The 16,126-nt window shown below is 40.4% G+C and overlaps 1 protein-coding gene across 2 annotated transcripts; it reads left to right on the top strand.

Annotated features, from left to right (window-relative positions):
- Nucleotides 1-655: 655 nt before the first annotated feature.
- Nucleotides 656-16,008, top strand: slc12a8 (solute carrier family 12 member 8). 2 transcript variants are annotated; one of them, XR_010915117.1, is made up of 14 exons: nucleotides 656-802; nucleotides 1,681-1,853; nucleotides 2,041-2,187; nucleotides 3,160-3,351; nucleotides 3,496-3,727; nucleotides 9,318-9,431; nucleotides 9,591-9,678; nucleotides 10,164-10,251; nucleotides 11,080-11,226; nucleotides 13,038-13,668; nucleotides 13,771-13,868; nucleotides 13,971-14,088; nucleotides 14,193-14,858; nucleotides 15,093-15,181. XR_010915117.1 is itself a non-coding variant. In XM_067514816.1 (14 exons), the coding sequence occupies exons 2-14, from the start codon at nucleotides 1,725-1,727 to the stop codon at nucleotides 15,259-15,261; spliced, it is 2,214 nt and encodes a 737-aa protein (XP_067370917.1). In that variant the 5' UTR covers nucleotides 656-802; nucleotides 1,681-1,724; the 3' UTR covers nucleotides 15,262-16,008. The 2 variants fall into 2 exon arrangements, 1 of the variants encoding a protein (XP_067370917.1); XM_067514816.1 differs by having other exon boundaries at nucleotides 14,798-14,858; nucleotides 15,093-16,008.
- Nucleotides 16,009-16,126: the final 118 nt, after the last annotated feature.

The raw sequence follows: 16,126 nt of genomic DNA, 5'->3' as shown, positions 1-16,126 counted from the left end.
TCTGAGTTGAAAATGAAGGGAGTAAAGTCAAGTCCTGGCCATGAATATGTTAGCTGTTAACTAATAACAGTTTTAAGAAATCGTTTAGCAAAAGTGTAAAGCTGCAGCAAACAATTGTCATTAGCGGTTTATTTGTAGATTACATTTTTTAAACCACAGATCTGAGAAATGTCAGAAAATAGTAAAGAATAGAATAAAGGGTGAAACACAACAAACCTTCACCTTTAAAGCTTCGACCACATATGTTTGTAGTAGTGGATTGATTTTCTGTCAATTGAATGAAAGTTAATAATAAAGAATGCAAAACACATAGATTTGTAGTTTTTACATTTCAGTTATACAGTCATTTGTTCTCACAACTTATTTTATCCTGCCATGAGTAAAAATTGCTTTGATTGGGTTTTTTAAAAAAAAATCCTTCTGCTGACCTAATGCAGGCAACACACTTCCTTTCCCATAGTATTTAAATATGTTTAGGAAAGAATTCCACTAATAAAAAGGTACAGACATTGGGTATGTGCATTTTTCAGCTGTAATCGTTGGCCCGCCTTGCCCACTGTAGGACTTGCCAAAACTAACACCTGGATCCTTGTGCAAACCAGCAGCAACACACCCTGGAAGATAACACCAACCCAGGACAGGCTGCTGACGTTTACACAAAGCACAGGGGTAACTGCAGGAGGACCTGGGAGCTCAGGTCATACTGGCTGGGTTCATCACTGAAGCACTGTAGTGGAATATTGATAACTCACTACTAATTTTTAATCTTAACCACCATGGAATGAGGTTTACAGTCAAAAAGGTAAGATGTGGCTAGCTACCTGCAAAGTTTGGCTGAGAAATCCTAATAGAGACAGTATCACAAGATTTGCAAAAATATAATTGTTTGCCATTTTGACTCACGTCACAAGTGAGTAAGGATTTTTTTTTTCTGAAAATAAAGCTGCATACTTAACCTTTTCCACCAGATAACCTTAAATTGACACGTTTGTCCATGGGACTTGTCTTTGCTGTGTTTGTGAGGGAGGGGGACCCTCAGGTGAAGAGTGACTCCGTTGTCTGGTGACCGACCTCCGCGTGCTTTACGCTACAACTGTTAAAAACAGGAAAAGTGTACATTTACTCTAAAAAGGACTCTAAATGTTTCCTACACGACTCTTACTGTAATGTGATTTAAAAAGGCAACGACAAGAGCGGGTTCTGCGGATTCTGTCCTCAACAGCTGTCGTAACTACGATTAAGCACAGATGACCTCGTAAATCGGCCACCAGTTAACGGTGTCACCAGTAAACCGGAAACACCGGCAGCCTGTTTGTACGTTTAAACAGACTCAAACAAAGCCGGAATTGTTGATTTATCGCTAACAATTAGATAACTCATACTGCTAATGTTTGACGCTTTCTGTTGTGGCCATCTCTGTGTAAGCTGGCGTATTAATGTAACTGTCAGTCAATCCTCATTGAGACGTGTTTGGCTGCAGTGTCACATCCTGCTGAACCCGGGTTTTATTATGCTGCACCTGTTCCTGCTGTTTAACCTGGAGAGGTGGGACCGGCTTTTAAGACAAATGTACTTCCTCAACAGGGCAAACTAATGTGGTCACGTATTAATGCCTTTTTAAACCTTCAGCTGTGTTGTTCTCACTTTGTCATTTAACACATAATTAACTTGGCTCAACAGGGCCACCTGACCAGGTAACACCTGTTTACACCACTAAGACTGCAATGGGGACCCTGCCTGTAGGCTGGACAGTGCACACAGATGACCATGAGGGAGATGGGGCAGAACTGTTGAAGGGGGCAGTTACTGACACGAACACACATGTCCACGATCTGTTTCATGAAGATGCACAGGTGAGATGTGTCATAGCTCAAAAAACATTCAGAGTCATGGTGATTCATGGTAAAATGTTGTGGCTGTGTTGTTTTTCTTTTTACTGTTATGAGCTTACGAGTAATGCCGGATGCCTCATTGAATATGATTAGGATGTGGGGTTGTTAAAATAAAGCATTTTTCAAGCAGCTGTTTGTCTGTGTTTAGGGCTTTCAGCAGTCTAGCCAACCATGGTGGAGGATCAAACTGTTTGTGTGGGAGCCAGTTCTCTTTGGGACCTGGGATGGAGTTTTCACCACCTGCATGATCAACATTTTTGGTGTGGTTTTATTCCTGCGTACCGGCTACCTGGTGGTGAGTTTACTCTGTGTTACGGCAAAATTCCTCAAACATGACCAGTCATGAAGCAGCTGATCCTCATCTTCTCTTTATAAATAGAGTAGGAATTAATGAGACAAACAAAAACAAACCTAAGATATTTCAGTTTAAACATGGCGTATGAATTGTCAGCTGGAGTTTCTCTGACTCAGGCTTAGTCATTGTCACTCTGGGTCAGGTAACTGTTAAAAAATCAGAGGATAAACATTTAACACCCACATAAATAAAAAGAAATAAGATCAAATAATAAACAGTTATGAAGACAACCCCAGTACTCCCAAAGTTTCTAATGTCCTGTTATTTTTTAAACTGAATAGTGCATCCAAGTACTGCAGAAGAGATGGAAGAAGATCGAAAAATAAAACATCCTCACTTGGAAATTGGCTTTTGATTCTCCAGCTTACAAACATACTTTGGATTAGTGCATTATTCATCCTCACAGTGAGAAAACACTCTCTCACTCTACCAGACACTTATGTTTGTCATTACAATGGAGACTGGTAGTTTATTTTGTTTATCTGTGGACAAACGTCCATTTATCGATGACTGTAGGACAAAGTGAACGGGTGACACTTTTACACACAAAAAAAGTAAAATCTAGCCTCATGTTTATTATTGCTGTGGACTTTTGTCTCAGCCTCAGATTCTTATTTTTAGACGCAACTATCATTAAGCATGTGTCACCCTGTCATAGAGCACAAAGCATTGTAATGTGCATGTGTCATCCTGGGACAAAGCTACTGAGAATGTGATCTTAATTGGTACATCCATTTGGCAGATAAAATATAGTTTGCAATGTGCGAAACATGTGCTTAAAAATACCAGTGGGATGATAAGTCATTCAAATACATTCAGTTTGCAGCTGTAGGAAACTTGCATCCTGCATTTATATAAAATAAAAACTGAATGATTATTTTTCTTGTCCGTTTGTCCCCTGACGTCATTCAGGGAAACACAGGTGTGCTGCTCGGGATGCTCCTGGTCTCCATGGTTGTGGTGGTTGCTTTAGTCACGGTGATGTCTGGGATCGGTGTGTGTGAGCACTGCGGTGTTGGGAGTGGAGGAATCTACTCCATGATCTCCACCGTCCTGGGTGTGAGGATCGGGGGCACAGTGGGTCTCCTTTATGTGTTTGGACAAGTGAGTGACAGTCTCGACTTTTCAGCTTTACAGCTTTATGTGAATGTTTTTGTTCCGGTTTTTGGTTGTAGTGTAAGTAATAGATGTGTTACAGAACCACATGTGTCATGAGCCTCTGTCTCCTTATGCTGTTGCCCCCTGTAGTGCGTTGCTGGAGCCATGTATATCACTGGTTTCTCTGAGTCTGTGGCAGAACTGCTGGGTCTGCAGACTCAGTGGGCAGTGCGTGGCATGTCGGCGGCTGTGCTGCTGGCCTTGCTCGGAATTAACCTGGCCGGGGTGAAGTGGATTGTCCGACTTCAGCTGCTGCTGCTGGCTGTGCTGGCTGTCTCGACGCTCGACTTTGTCATAGGCACCTTTACGCACCTTGATCCAGGTAGGGATTGGTTTGTGAATATAGACATAAAGGCATGGAGGGATTATTGAATGGACCTATAGCGGAAACAGGCATGGTGGCCTAAGAGGTCAGGGGGCAGCGGAAGTTACTGTTAATACTATATTTGTTTAAAAGTGCTCAAGACACCAAATGACCACAAAAAAATGCATCAGTCCTAAAAATTCAAAATACAAACGAGGTGAAAGTGACCTAAAACACACCAAATGACTGAAAGCAAACAAAATAACTAAAAAACTAAAAACATATGTTTATAGCAAACAGACCAAAAACAGCCAAAAAGAAAGAAGAGGGGGGCCCTTCCCTTCTCTGTGCCCATTTTCTCATAATGGGCCCCTAGATGCATAAGAGGTAAAGTAAAAAGGTGTCTGTGCTGGTGGAAAAGGGTTAAATCAGCGATCACTGATGTTTCTCCTGCTATTGTGTGTATTTTCAACCCAAAATAGTACCCAATGTATTCAGTGTTCTTCTAAAAAAAATGAAGCTGGGATTTGAGCAGACAGCTGGAGGTAAGTGGTAGATACGGAGTCACTCATTCATGCCATTAGTTCAACCTGTGCTTTTCCTGCTACCACAGTCTGCTTAGAAAACAATAAAATCACAAGAGGACCATGATGATAGCCAGCCTGTGAATATTGAGGATAGTCTAATTTTATCAGCCCGTTGAGTAAAAACACACCACATGTATGTGTGTGGGAGGAGGCTGTAACTCTGAAACTTCTGATAAATCCTGTGGAGCAGATCTGTGAACATCTGTGATCTGTTGTGGCCAGTAGGTGTAGCTGTAATATCACTTATCATTGTCAGTATTGGTCTACTGTGCTAGTGCGGGTGGATTTTAGAAGGCTGGTATGTCTGTGACACCTTTTTTCTGCTACATTTTTAATGAATGGTTTTAGTACTTGTGCAGTTTTTCTGTCCGTGATTTTGTGTTAATTGAAACTTTTTCACATTCTTTGTGTGTGTGTGTGTGTGTGATTTGTAAGGCAATGCAAGGCATTTTTGAGTAGCCTGTATTCTTTTGTTGGCCTTCAGGAAGTCCTTCCCCACATTTCCTGTTCTCACTGATTATCAGTGTCCTGTGAGTGGGAAAAGTGTTCCAGAGTTCAATCCAGACTTTCTGTAAACACATTTCAGACATAAGAATACTTTTGAAGAATACTGTACTTTACGTAACATGTAGTGCACACACAGTAAAACATACATATACCTGTAGCATTGGTGTTTCCCAGTAAACTACCAGTAAATTATACTGGACACTGGTTATTTTTTTGTATGACTTAAATGTACTCCTCCCAGAGCCCCTGTGCTACGAAGACCAGGCTCTGCCCCTAACCTGCACCTTCCAGTTGAGAGCTGTTGTGTGTTGGGGGGTGAGCTCATAGTTGGCAAAGCACCAGCCGGACCCCTCACTAGATGAAACTGCACAGATTAGTTTGCACTGCACATCCTGAAGGAAGACGAGCCACCGCCAAAATCATGTGGTCATACTTTGATAACATATCCCCTGTGTATGCTTGGAAACACTATCAGTGTGACAGGTTTCAGACAATACTGTACATTATTACAGGCATGTCTCATCTGTGATTTGTTATATCAATATATGAATGAATCTAAAAAAAAAAGAAACTTTAAAAAAAAAAACAGATCTGGGAATTTGTCAAGACGAAATGCCTTTTTCTTGTAATTGACATTTTCTGGTTCAAGCTTCTAAAACATGAGAATTTGCTGCTTATCATTGTAAGCTAAGAATATATTTTTTTACATTCAGTGTATCAAACAATTCCCCTTTTTTAAATTTGCATTATTGACCATGGTTTCAGTCATTTTCACTTGATTATTATTATTAATATTATTATTGCTATTACTCTCACTTGAAGACTAACCTGGCTTCCTCATTTCCACAGCTACAAGGATTTGTTGAGTGACTTCATATGACAAGTCCTTACTGCTGAGCTGTGACAGGTGGATGGAGTGCAAAGTGCAAAAGTGCAATATGTAAAGCAGCTCAGAATAGCACTTTATCATCCCCAAAGGGAGGAAATATCATTTCTCACTTGATCTCTCCAAGTGTAGTAAATTCTTTAGCTGGGATAGTGACACTGCCAGTGTATTGTCTGCAACAAAACAGTTCAGCCACAAACTCTTCTCACAGCAGTACTTAGATTAAATACAATCTGACACGCCTGACTCTTTCCCTGTAGTCAAAGTCTTTTCCTCATACAACAGGAAGCCATAATGTGCTCCTTGGGTCTGAGGTTTAGGGTGTTAACCAGTCTCACCCACATTTTTGGAAAATGACAAAAAGAGAAGGCCGGAACTGAGATCCGAGGCCTGCTGCTACTCCAGACACCATCACATCATTTCTCTCTGTGATCCTACTATAATATATTGTTCAGCCCACTGGGACCAGCCCCACCTCTGTAACACTACAGCCCCGTTCCCCATGTGCAGGCATTTATACTGGTTAGAGTGGGAGGACTGAGGTCTGTCACCCAGCAGGAGACGCTTCAGATGCTCATGTAATCTGACTGCACATTCCTGCCTGCATCAGGAATGCCGAGCTCAGGGGGAGCCCCCCTCTGTCTATACACTTGTTCTGAAATGTTGATGCTCCCACCTCAGCTTTGTCCTAAAGCTTGCTTGGGCACTAGCTTTATTAAAACAAAGCCATTTTGTGTGATGGGTGGTTTTTATCCACCAAGACAGACATCTTGGCTACACTAAGAGCTTTTATTTGCTATTTTTTGACGTGCTTGTCACACAAATACTGAGCTCCTATTTGAATGAATCTAACTACTGCTGTTTGTTGGCTTAGATGTCACTTTTGCTTTACTGCATATAAATGCATCCCAAAGTGTATTTTTACAAGTCTTTTTTTTGTGTGTGTGTTTAACACTGCACAGAAAACCACCAACATATTTCTACACAAAACTAAGAACATTTCATCAGGAAACACACTTGAAGAATCCTCTATAGGTTCTCTTCTATCAATCCTACAGCATTTTAACAAGTTTAAAGTAGTTTTCTCTTTTCTAGTGTGCTCCTGTACAGTACGCTCCTCTTAATCAAAGTGCTTCCAGTGCAGACGTGTAAATGGCCTGGGGTTAAGTTAAGACTACAGGCCGAACAGGCTACACTTTCGGTGTAGACAGGGCTTAAGAATCCCAAGCTACTCTGTGAGGCCATAAAGAGCTGCTGCTGTATTATCAAGGCATCCAGTTCATTTGTTTCTTTGGATTTTGGGCAAATTATAGTAAAGCTCAAGTCTGCTACAGTGGACCTGGGGCTCCACAAAGGTTAATCATGATGCTTCATATACGCTGCGTTCAGAAAGTATTCAAACGGCCTTCACTTCTTTTCAATTTTGTTATGTTGCAGCATTATTTATCTACACTCAGTTGCCCAATAATGACAAAGTAAAAACAGAATTTTAAAAAAAGAAAGAACCATTCAGAAACCATTAGTCGGTAATTGAGGGACTTTTCTGTCATTCTTTTCTGCAAATCCTCTCAAGCTCAGTGAAGTTGGATGGGGACAGTGGGTGGACAGCCATTTTCAGGTCTCTCCAAAGATTTTCAATACGGTTTAAGTTGTCCCTAAACCACTCCTGTGCTGTCTTGTCTGTGTAGGATTGATGTCATGTTTTTTCAAATGAAGATATCTCTGTACCATTCAGCTTTTCCTCAACCTTTACCAGTATCCCAGACCCTACTGCTGAAAAACACCCCCACAGCATGATGCTGCACCCACCATGCTTCACTGTAGAGATGTTAGCGATGAACGGTGCCTGGTTTTCTCCAGGCATAACATTTAGAATTGAGGCCAAATAGTAGAATCTTGGTTTCATCAGACTGGAGAATCTTGTTCTTCACAGTCTGAGAGTCCTTCAGCTGCTTTTGTGCAAACTCTTAAGTGGGCTTTTATGTATCCACTCTGCCATGAAGCCCATATTGGTGGGGGGCTGCAGTGATGGTTGTCCTTCTCTAAGTTCGTCCACACTGATTCTCTGGAGCTCTGTCAGAACGACCATTGCGTTCTTGGTCACCTCTCTTACTAAGGCCCTTCTCCCCTGATTGCTTGGCTGGGTGACTGGCTCTTGGAAGAGTCCTGGTTGTACCAAACTTCCTCATTTGAGAAATTATGGTGGCCACTGTGCTTTTGGGAACCTGCATTGCCTTTCAGTTTGTTTGTTTTTTTAAATTCTGTTAATTAAAATTCTGTTAATTCTGTTTTAATTCACTTTTTAATTATTGGGTGCTGAGTTCAGATTAATGAGGAAAATTTTTATTTGATCGATTGTGCTGCAACATAACATTTAAAAAAAGGAATGGACGAAAATGACAAACGTATACAGACGTCCTACTTGAGAGACATTTGTTTTGCAGTTTTTGTTCACCGTCCAAATACAGAAGATCAAATACAGAAACACTGACAACATATCTAAAAGTTTCATCTGTGTTCATAGAAATTGTTTGCCCCCTAAATATGTGAACGCCCTCAACTGGGTAATAGGCACGGATGGATGTTGGAGTATGATGTTGTAATGCGGGTGGGGAGCCCATAGTTGCAGACATGGACATTGACTGACCTGTATTTTTCAGATCTGGATTGTTTGGACAGAGGGCTGTCTCTCTGGGTCACAGAGTGAACAAGAGTTTGGCCTCCCACTTGGATTTGATGTCTGTTTTTTACAGACTCTAAATTCTTATCCTGGTCAATATGTGAACTTGGAATGGCTAGTATATGCAACCTTTTTTGGTTTTGGCTTTTGTCTAAAACAAAATAAAATCCTGTGCTCTCTCTCTCTCTGTCTCTCTCTCTCTCTGTCTCTCTCTTCTCGTACTCTCTGTCTCCCTCTTTTGCTCACTCTCATTCTTTCTCTCAAACTTGGAAGCTGCTGAGCTTCTGAAAAGGGTGGTGACTTCCTCTTGGATAAACATGTCATTAATCTGAGAGAACTCATTCTTTCCAATCTCAAGATAACCAAGGGGGAAATGTCCGGTTTTGTAATATAAGACGTTCCTTCAAATCGTGTGGTTTAAATGGCCCCCACCAATGCCTTCACAAATCAGAAATCGATTGACCTGTTCTGTCTTTAGTCTGCTAACCATGTAGTGTTAGCAATGAACTTTACCTTATCAGGGGAACAAGTAAAAAGTTTAACTACGCAGATATATTTTTAACATAACATACTTTATATTGTTTTAAAACCGAGATCTAGTACAACTGTAGGTAAATCCCTTGATGCAGGCTCGATATGTAAGATTTTCTGTGAACTTGTACACTGTAGAAACTAAGAGAAATTACAAAGTCATCACACGGGGAGCAATAGAGCGTCTAACACTTCCATCATTGGGGGAAAAAGGTAAAAAAAAGTTTAGTTTATCCAAATCCAAAGCAAATTATTCTCATTTAGGATGAGTTTGTAAGTAGTAAATGTAAAATGTAATTTTAAATTTTTTACATTTTCTTTATTCTGTCATGCCCTTTGCTCAATTAATTTCAAACTCAACAACAGTTGTCTCACATTTATTATATTACTAATGAGCTGTATGTCCTCCTTTTCCAGAACATGGTTTCATTGGTTATTCAGCTGAGCTGCTCAGAAGCAACACAATGGCAGATTACAGCTCAGGAGAAACGTTCTTCACGGTCTTTGGGGTCTTCTTCCCTGCTGCTACAGGTGTCTCCTTTTTTTTCACACTGTGTGAACAATTTAAAGTGTCAGAATAGCACATAGGATGAATGTTAACCCTCAAGCAAAGCTTCCAATTCTTGCAGCTAAACATGCACTGTAAAAAACATTGTGTAATGTGAAATGTTTTGTGGCTTGTGTGTGTAGGAGTAATGGCAGGCTTCAACATGAGCTCAGATCTTCAGCGGCCTGAGCACAACATCCCTGTGGGAACACTGGCAGCTGTCTTCACCTCGTATGACAACACCCTGAACACACAACTACACATCTGTTTTGTAAAATACTAAAAGACCACATTGAGATACCACAGAGTTCAGTTTGCAAGACTCTATCTACAGTAAATTTCGTACACAATGACCCGAAAACAGTGAAAGCCAAAGCGATGAGTCTGGTTTATGATCTTTATCTCCTCTTTCTTGTATCTGCTTAACCACATTTCCTTGTACAAGGATGGTTTTCAACACCCTGGAGTTTCTCTCTCAAAGTATGATTCATCAATTAGGGTACTTTCCAGTGTTTAGCTTTTACTTTTGTGGTGCTTTCAGACTGCTTTGTAGTATTTTTTTTGAAAAGGGCAGCCTTTTCCACTTAGATTGGAAAGAACAAACAAACCTGCATTTCCAGCATAGCAATATCAGTCACCTGTGCATTTGTTATGGCACAATTTGTCTATTAATAGCGAGAAAGAAGCAGTTGTTAATAGTTCTGTGTGGTGTACAGGTGGTTCCTGTATCTGGTCTTTGTCTTTCTCCTGGGAGCCATCTGCACCAGAGAAGCACTGCGCTATGACTTCTTGATAGCAGAAAAGGTAACTCCTGTCTGTTTCCATTCTACCCTGTGAGACGAGGTGAGGGGAGTCCCCGTGACTGCTCAGGTTGTTGATGTGGTGTGGTTAGTCCACGTACTGACTCTATGTGCTTTTTAAATGTTTAACCCTTAAGCATATCTTTTTTTTACTCTAATTGAAATGTATAATATTTGCATTCTAATGTCAAAATAAGCATTAAAATATTAAAATATTTAAAATATTAGAATGTCAAGCTATGTGAGTTATTGTAAATATTTTTCTGCTATTTTGGATTTATTTATAATACTTTTGATGGTGAATTCTTTGCCATATTTAGACTGGGTTTGGCTCCAACTGGCAGCTCATGCCAGGAAGACTGGGCATGATCGATGTAGTTTGTCCATGTTAGATTCCTGCAGTATATCCCACTCGCAGCTTTAAAATCTGCCATAGGAGTATGGTTAGGAGCAGATAAGCAAAACCAGCCATTTGTCAGTTTGTATGCTAGTTGATCTGAAATCAGAGATAGATCAGTCATTGCTCTTGTGTAAATTAACATTCAGTAGGTGGTGCTTTCAAATATAGCATCAGAGTGTTACTGACCAATTGTCACTACACTGTATGATCTATTGTTAACACAAGCCTATTATGCTCACTCTCACACAACAACAACACATTCAATTTTGCCACTGAATCAAGTCAAAGCTCTTGAGGACTCCATCAGTGGTTAGAACCTATTGTTTTCACAATGAGTTGGCTGCAGCGGAACTGAACTGGGTGTAGCTGTTGTAAGCTCTCAATCCCACCCTATCCTCTTCCAGCCTCTGTTTGTTTTCCTTCTTCCTCCAGGTCTCCTTGGTGGGGTTCCTCTTTCTGTTGGGCCTCTACATCTCTTCCCTGGCTTCCTGCATGGGTGGCTTGTATGGAGCACCCAGGATCCTTCAGTGCATCGCCCAGGAGAGGGTCATCCCCGCTCTGGCCTTCCTGGCAAGAGGGGTGGGTGTTTGAATGATTGCATAAACAGTAGGGGAGGGATGTCTGGACTTTCACTGACAGCATGTTATAAAAATATTAGCTAATCATCATGAGGATTACTGTATGTAGATTATTTAGTGTCAGTTTTTGTTTACGTAACAGTGAGTTTCCTTACATTACAGGGAGGGTACCACGTCATCATTCATTGACATTTAACAGATTTTGACAATAATAATTTGCTGCCACTGCTGCGGCACATATCACCAATCATAAGACTTAGTATAGAGTACTTAGAGATACTTATCTGCAGCATGGTGACATGTAGTCAAACAGTTGTTATAGAATGATTCAATTTCATGTTAACTTTTGAATGCCTCCAAAGCTTAGCTCAATTATAGAGTCTTTAAGATTATGCATGATCTTGAAGGACAAGAAACATAGTTAAATGTACATTAAATGTACATTTTTTATAAAGTAATTAAAACTTACTTATGCATCAAGACACTTTTGTCCTTTTTTAATTTTATAATTTATGCAATAAATACAATTTTTGACCTAATAATTAATAGTGGAGTCTTAAGAGCTACTTAAGCGTTTTTGTGTCAACTATCTCAAAGACAAGTAAGAAAATGTGATGGGTGGAATTAACAGGAAATCATGAAAAGGCTGCCTAATTATAGAGTGTGAACTTCATTCTGTAGTGAGTGGACTGACATTAAAGAATTATGACACACGGCTGTTGCACACACTAATAGACATTGTCACGTCGACGTCCTGACCCCATTGACCCTAGTTTTCCTCAGACTTCCCTGTATGGCAGCAATGGCTGACCTCTCTCAGTGAGCTGCGGTGAGGCCATAGACATCTTGGCCCAAATCAAAGCTTTAGAACAAACGCAGGAAGGGCGTTTGGGCCCTGCTTCGCTGTGTGCTCTGGAGGCCTGCCAGGCACACAACAGTACTCCTTAAACTGTATGACATGGGACCTGGGAAATGAAAGCAAGATTAACCAACCACATGTTGAAACAATGTTTTCGTTACGGAGAAAAGGGATTTTGTTAGAACCTTAGTCTGTCCTCCTGTTAGAGCTGGTTCTTGCTGTATTTAATGATTTTTAAATACAGCTAATCTCATTTAGCTCTTAAACCCACTTGAGTGAAAGAGTGAAAGTCTGCCACTTTCACTCTTAATTGTGGACTAGAGCATGGGTTCTAAATGTAACTAAATGTAAAGATAACAGACATATTTGATGGAAAAATGCTATATAGAATGAATACTGAAAAGTAGGCCATACTCTTTCATAGACCATGCAGATGTCCAGTGTCAGGTTAGCATATGTGAGAAATGACTGACCGTGGCTACTGACCAACAAAGGGTCTGATGAGGTCATGGGAAGATTTTGTGGAATGGTTTATTTAGCAGAATTGTAGAGAAAAAATATGAGCTTTGGGTTGTGTTGAGCTTTTGATGGTTGTGGTGATAATTGTATAACAAGACACAAATTATACTGTTACTGCCCAGTTTTAATTGCGTCATGGCATAGTGATCCACATTAGTAATCATCCCATTTGTTTGTAGATTCAAACATCGTTGAATGTTTACATAAAAAAATAAATAAATTGACTGTCTGCTTTCATTTTGGTTTATAATATTAAGATTAACGTTATATTCAGTCACTTTTGTGTAGGTGAATGTTTCTCCTCAGTGTCGATAACTATGTACTGTAATAAGAATGAATTTCAGTCAAGAGGAATGTTGTCTTATGCCCAAAAGGCAGATATATTTTGACAGCAGTCACAAAACAAAGTTTGGTACTCTCTCTTTCTCTAACAGAAAGGCCCAAACAAGACCCCAGTGGCTGCCATCTGTCTGACCAGCCTGCTGACCATGGCTTTCATTTTCATTGGCCAGGTCAACGTACTAGCACCTATCGTTACTATCAACTTCATGCTCACCTACAGCTTCATTGACTACTCCTTCTTCAGCGTCGCCATGACCTTCCAGCTGCAGAGTAAAGAAAAGAGGGAAACATCCGTCCTAGTCAAAGGAAATCAACGCAGGCTCACCAGGCAGAGTTCCCGGCCTCTGATTGAATCTTCTTTTACAAACTATGGCAGTGGAGGTGAGAGACCCCAGAGTAAAGGCACTTTATTGGAGTTCACTAAGGACATGGATCAGATCTTCCCACCTGTCTCAAACATTGATGCCGTGCAAGAGCCCAGCAGCGGGGGCAAGAGCCGAACGGCTACTGCCAAGCAGAAGCTGATGGACAGCTTTGGCTTGGACATGAACAGCAACACATTCACAGAAGAGAGAGCAGAGGAGATAAGCTCAGCTCCCCCATATGAGGAAGCTGACAACCAGTGTGGAAGTGGGCAGCCTAAGGAAGAGCCACAAGTCAAAAGCCAAACAAACGCATGTCATGAACAGGACTCATCTGCTGATGCTCACAGTCACGTTGCAGGTGATGACGTTTACCTATTAAACATTAGACTAGAAAACACAGGGCTCATTGAAGTTAGTTGTACCTGTTTATAGTAACCTGGCATTTTATTAAATCTGTCAGACAATGAAGGTAAAGCAGAACACCTGAGCTTTGAAATCAAACCCATGCCGCATTCATTCTATGCAAGGTTCTGCAACCACTGGATTTCTCTCATCGGGGTAGGTGATGGATTGTACTCTGTACATTAGTTTTCATGGCGTTTTTCAGATAATATTTCCATGGTTTAATGATAACCTTTAATATATTTGTTTTCCTTGCAGGCTTTGTGCTCTATACTCATCATGTTTGTTATTCAGTGGGTTTATGCCTTAGCAAACATAGTCGTTGCCTTGCTGCTCTTCTTCTACATTGGGAAAACAAGTCCTGGACTACCTATAGGTGATTAAGTACATTTTTAATTACCCATACCAAAGCATACACTGCAGTATGTAGATTAGCATTTGTATGGAACAGAAAAAACTGTTTGTTTTAATTTTTTTCAGGTTGGACTCACAATGACCGTTAACAACAAATGTGAAATTCACATGCGAAACATGGACGCTCGACTTTTTGTCGTCTCGTGTGTTGATGAACAGCTGGACAGCTGAGCAGCCAGTTGTTCATTTCCTATTAGAGTATTCCATTATGTCCATCACAAGACATCTTCATGAGCAGTTTTACAGTAGAAGAATGTAGATTTGGGCCCTATGGTGTCATTATGCGATTGTGTAACATACTTGTGCACATTTCTTGGAATTTAGGTTGGAAACTGGTGCGGCGTAGGATTTGTGTCTCAATTGGACAGCATGTTTGCATTAAACTCGCCACATTACGTCGCACTTTAGCTTTCTGAGTCATGACATTTTAGAGCTTAAGCTCAGCAAGTGTTCAACACTTGTTGCACAGGTGCTCGATGAGATACTGGGAGTCTCTTTCCCTCTGTTACTAGTCTTCTGCATACTGCTGTCAAACGTTGACACAGTAACAAAGGTTTTCATATTAACAATAAAATTATTATATTCCTTTTAACCCTCTAGGTGGTGTTGAATGTAATTCACTAATTTGAGCAGGACAGAAAATAACCTTTTTGGTTTTGATTTGTTTGCAGGTATCTCACCTCGATTCAGCTTTTTCACATGGCTCAAATCAACAGTAAATGGCATTTGCAGGTATTGTGTGGTTATGTTTCCAAAGTCATTAGTATTAGTCATTAGAATTACTTTTTCACTGAAGAAATTCCTTGATGAGATTTTCTCTTGATGAAGCACAGCGTAAATCTTTACTCCTCATAATATATTGTTTCAAGTATTGCTAAGCCTCAGACTGTAAGGTACATTTTCATATTTTGCAGTAGTCTGTGTCTCTGTTTTACCTGAAACCATTTTCTTCATACTATCTCTCAGAAGGAAAGGCTCTCCCCGGGATGAGATTATAGTGACACCCTCTCTGTCGGCGGTTGGGCTGAAAACCAAGCAGCTGACAGAGGAAAATGCTGACTTTGCCTCTCGCCACCGCTATCACCAATCCTCATTCATTAGGGCCGACAAGATGGTGCAACCACCTCTCCACTGACTGGATTAAACACTACCTCAGCTTCATGTCTGTGCATCGAGCGTTAAACCACATTCTCTGCCTCAAAGCGTGTCTCATGTTTCTCTGTGAGCCACATTATGCACACATATCCTTATTTTCAGAGACATCCAGTGGCTCTGATTTATTTTTATTGTGGTGGTTAGAGGACATCTGAACTTTTTGTGAAGTTGCACAGAATGTGTGTGAGAATGAGAGAGATACTTGTGGATTGAATGTATATGTTTTTTTTTAAAATTACGTTTAGTATGAATTAAAACTAAGAATAATTTATTTTGTATTAATATAACATATTGATATATTTGAATTATCACAATCTGTAAGAACTCCATTGACACTTAAAGTTACTGCTTTACACCAGATGTTTGTTAGTGGAGTGTGTTAATTTACAGTTGACCCATGGGTCAGTGTGAATTAATGTTTCTTTGATTAGTAGTCTTTATTTCCAAGGGGCACCAGGACTGAAAAGCATCTTTCTGTTAGTCAAATATGGTGAAAGTCCATTCAGGGTAATAATGAAAAATACTACGCAAATCAAAATGAGCATGTTAATGCTGCACTATGTTGCAGTCATACTGGAGGTCATTCAGCCTGCAAAGTTTGGGGATCCTTTCTGATTTTATTTGATTAGGTGGGTTATTCCGATTTTATGTTTTACTTAAGTGTAAGTCTCCTCCAGTGTCTGAAGCGCCACCTTCTCTCTAGTCTCACTAAAGAAGAAACCTATTTGTCTTTTAACAGCAGGACTTCAAACACCTGACGGCAGCAGAGGAAGCGATTTGGTTGAATAACGGGACTGTATGCGTGTTTGTGTGTGTGTGTGTGTGCGCGCGGGAGGAGGAGGAGG

The sequence above is a fragment of the Channa argus genome, chromosome 9 (genome assembly GCF_033026475.1).
Source record: "Channa argus isolate prfri chromosome 9, Channa argus male v1.0, whole genome shotgun sequence".
NCBI classification, from domain to species: Eukaryota; Metazoa; Chordata; class Actinopteri; order Anabantiformes; family Channidae; genus Channa; species Channa argus.
The sequence above is the reverse complement of the archived record's forward strand: the minus strand, read 5'-3'. Positions and strand labels throughout refer to the sequence as shown.

What these genes read in the sequence shown, in the direction of transcription:
- slc12a8 (XM_067514816.1), top strand. Translation starts at nt 1,725, where the DNA reads ATGGGGACCCTGCCTGTAGGCTGGACAGTGCACACAGATGACCATGAG. An exon ending in CTTTACGCACCTTGATCCAG is followed by an intron (nt 3,728 to 9,317) that starts GTAGGGATTGGT and finishes CTCCTTTTCCAG; the next exon opens with AACATGGTTTCATTGGTTAT. An exon ending in AAGTCCTGGACTACCTATAG is followed by an intron (nt 14,089 to 14,797) that starts GTGATTAAGTAC and finishes ATTTGTTTGCAG; the next exon opens with GTATCTCACCTCGATTCAGC.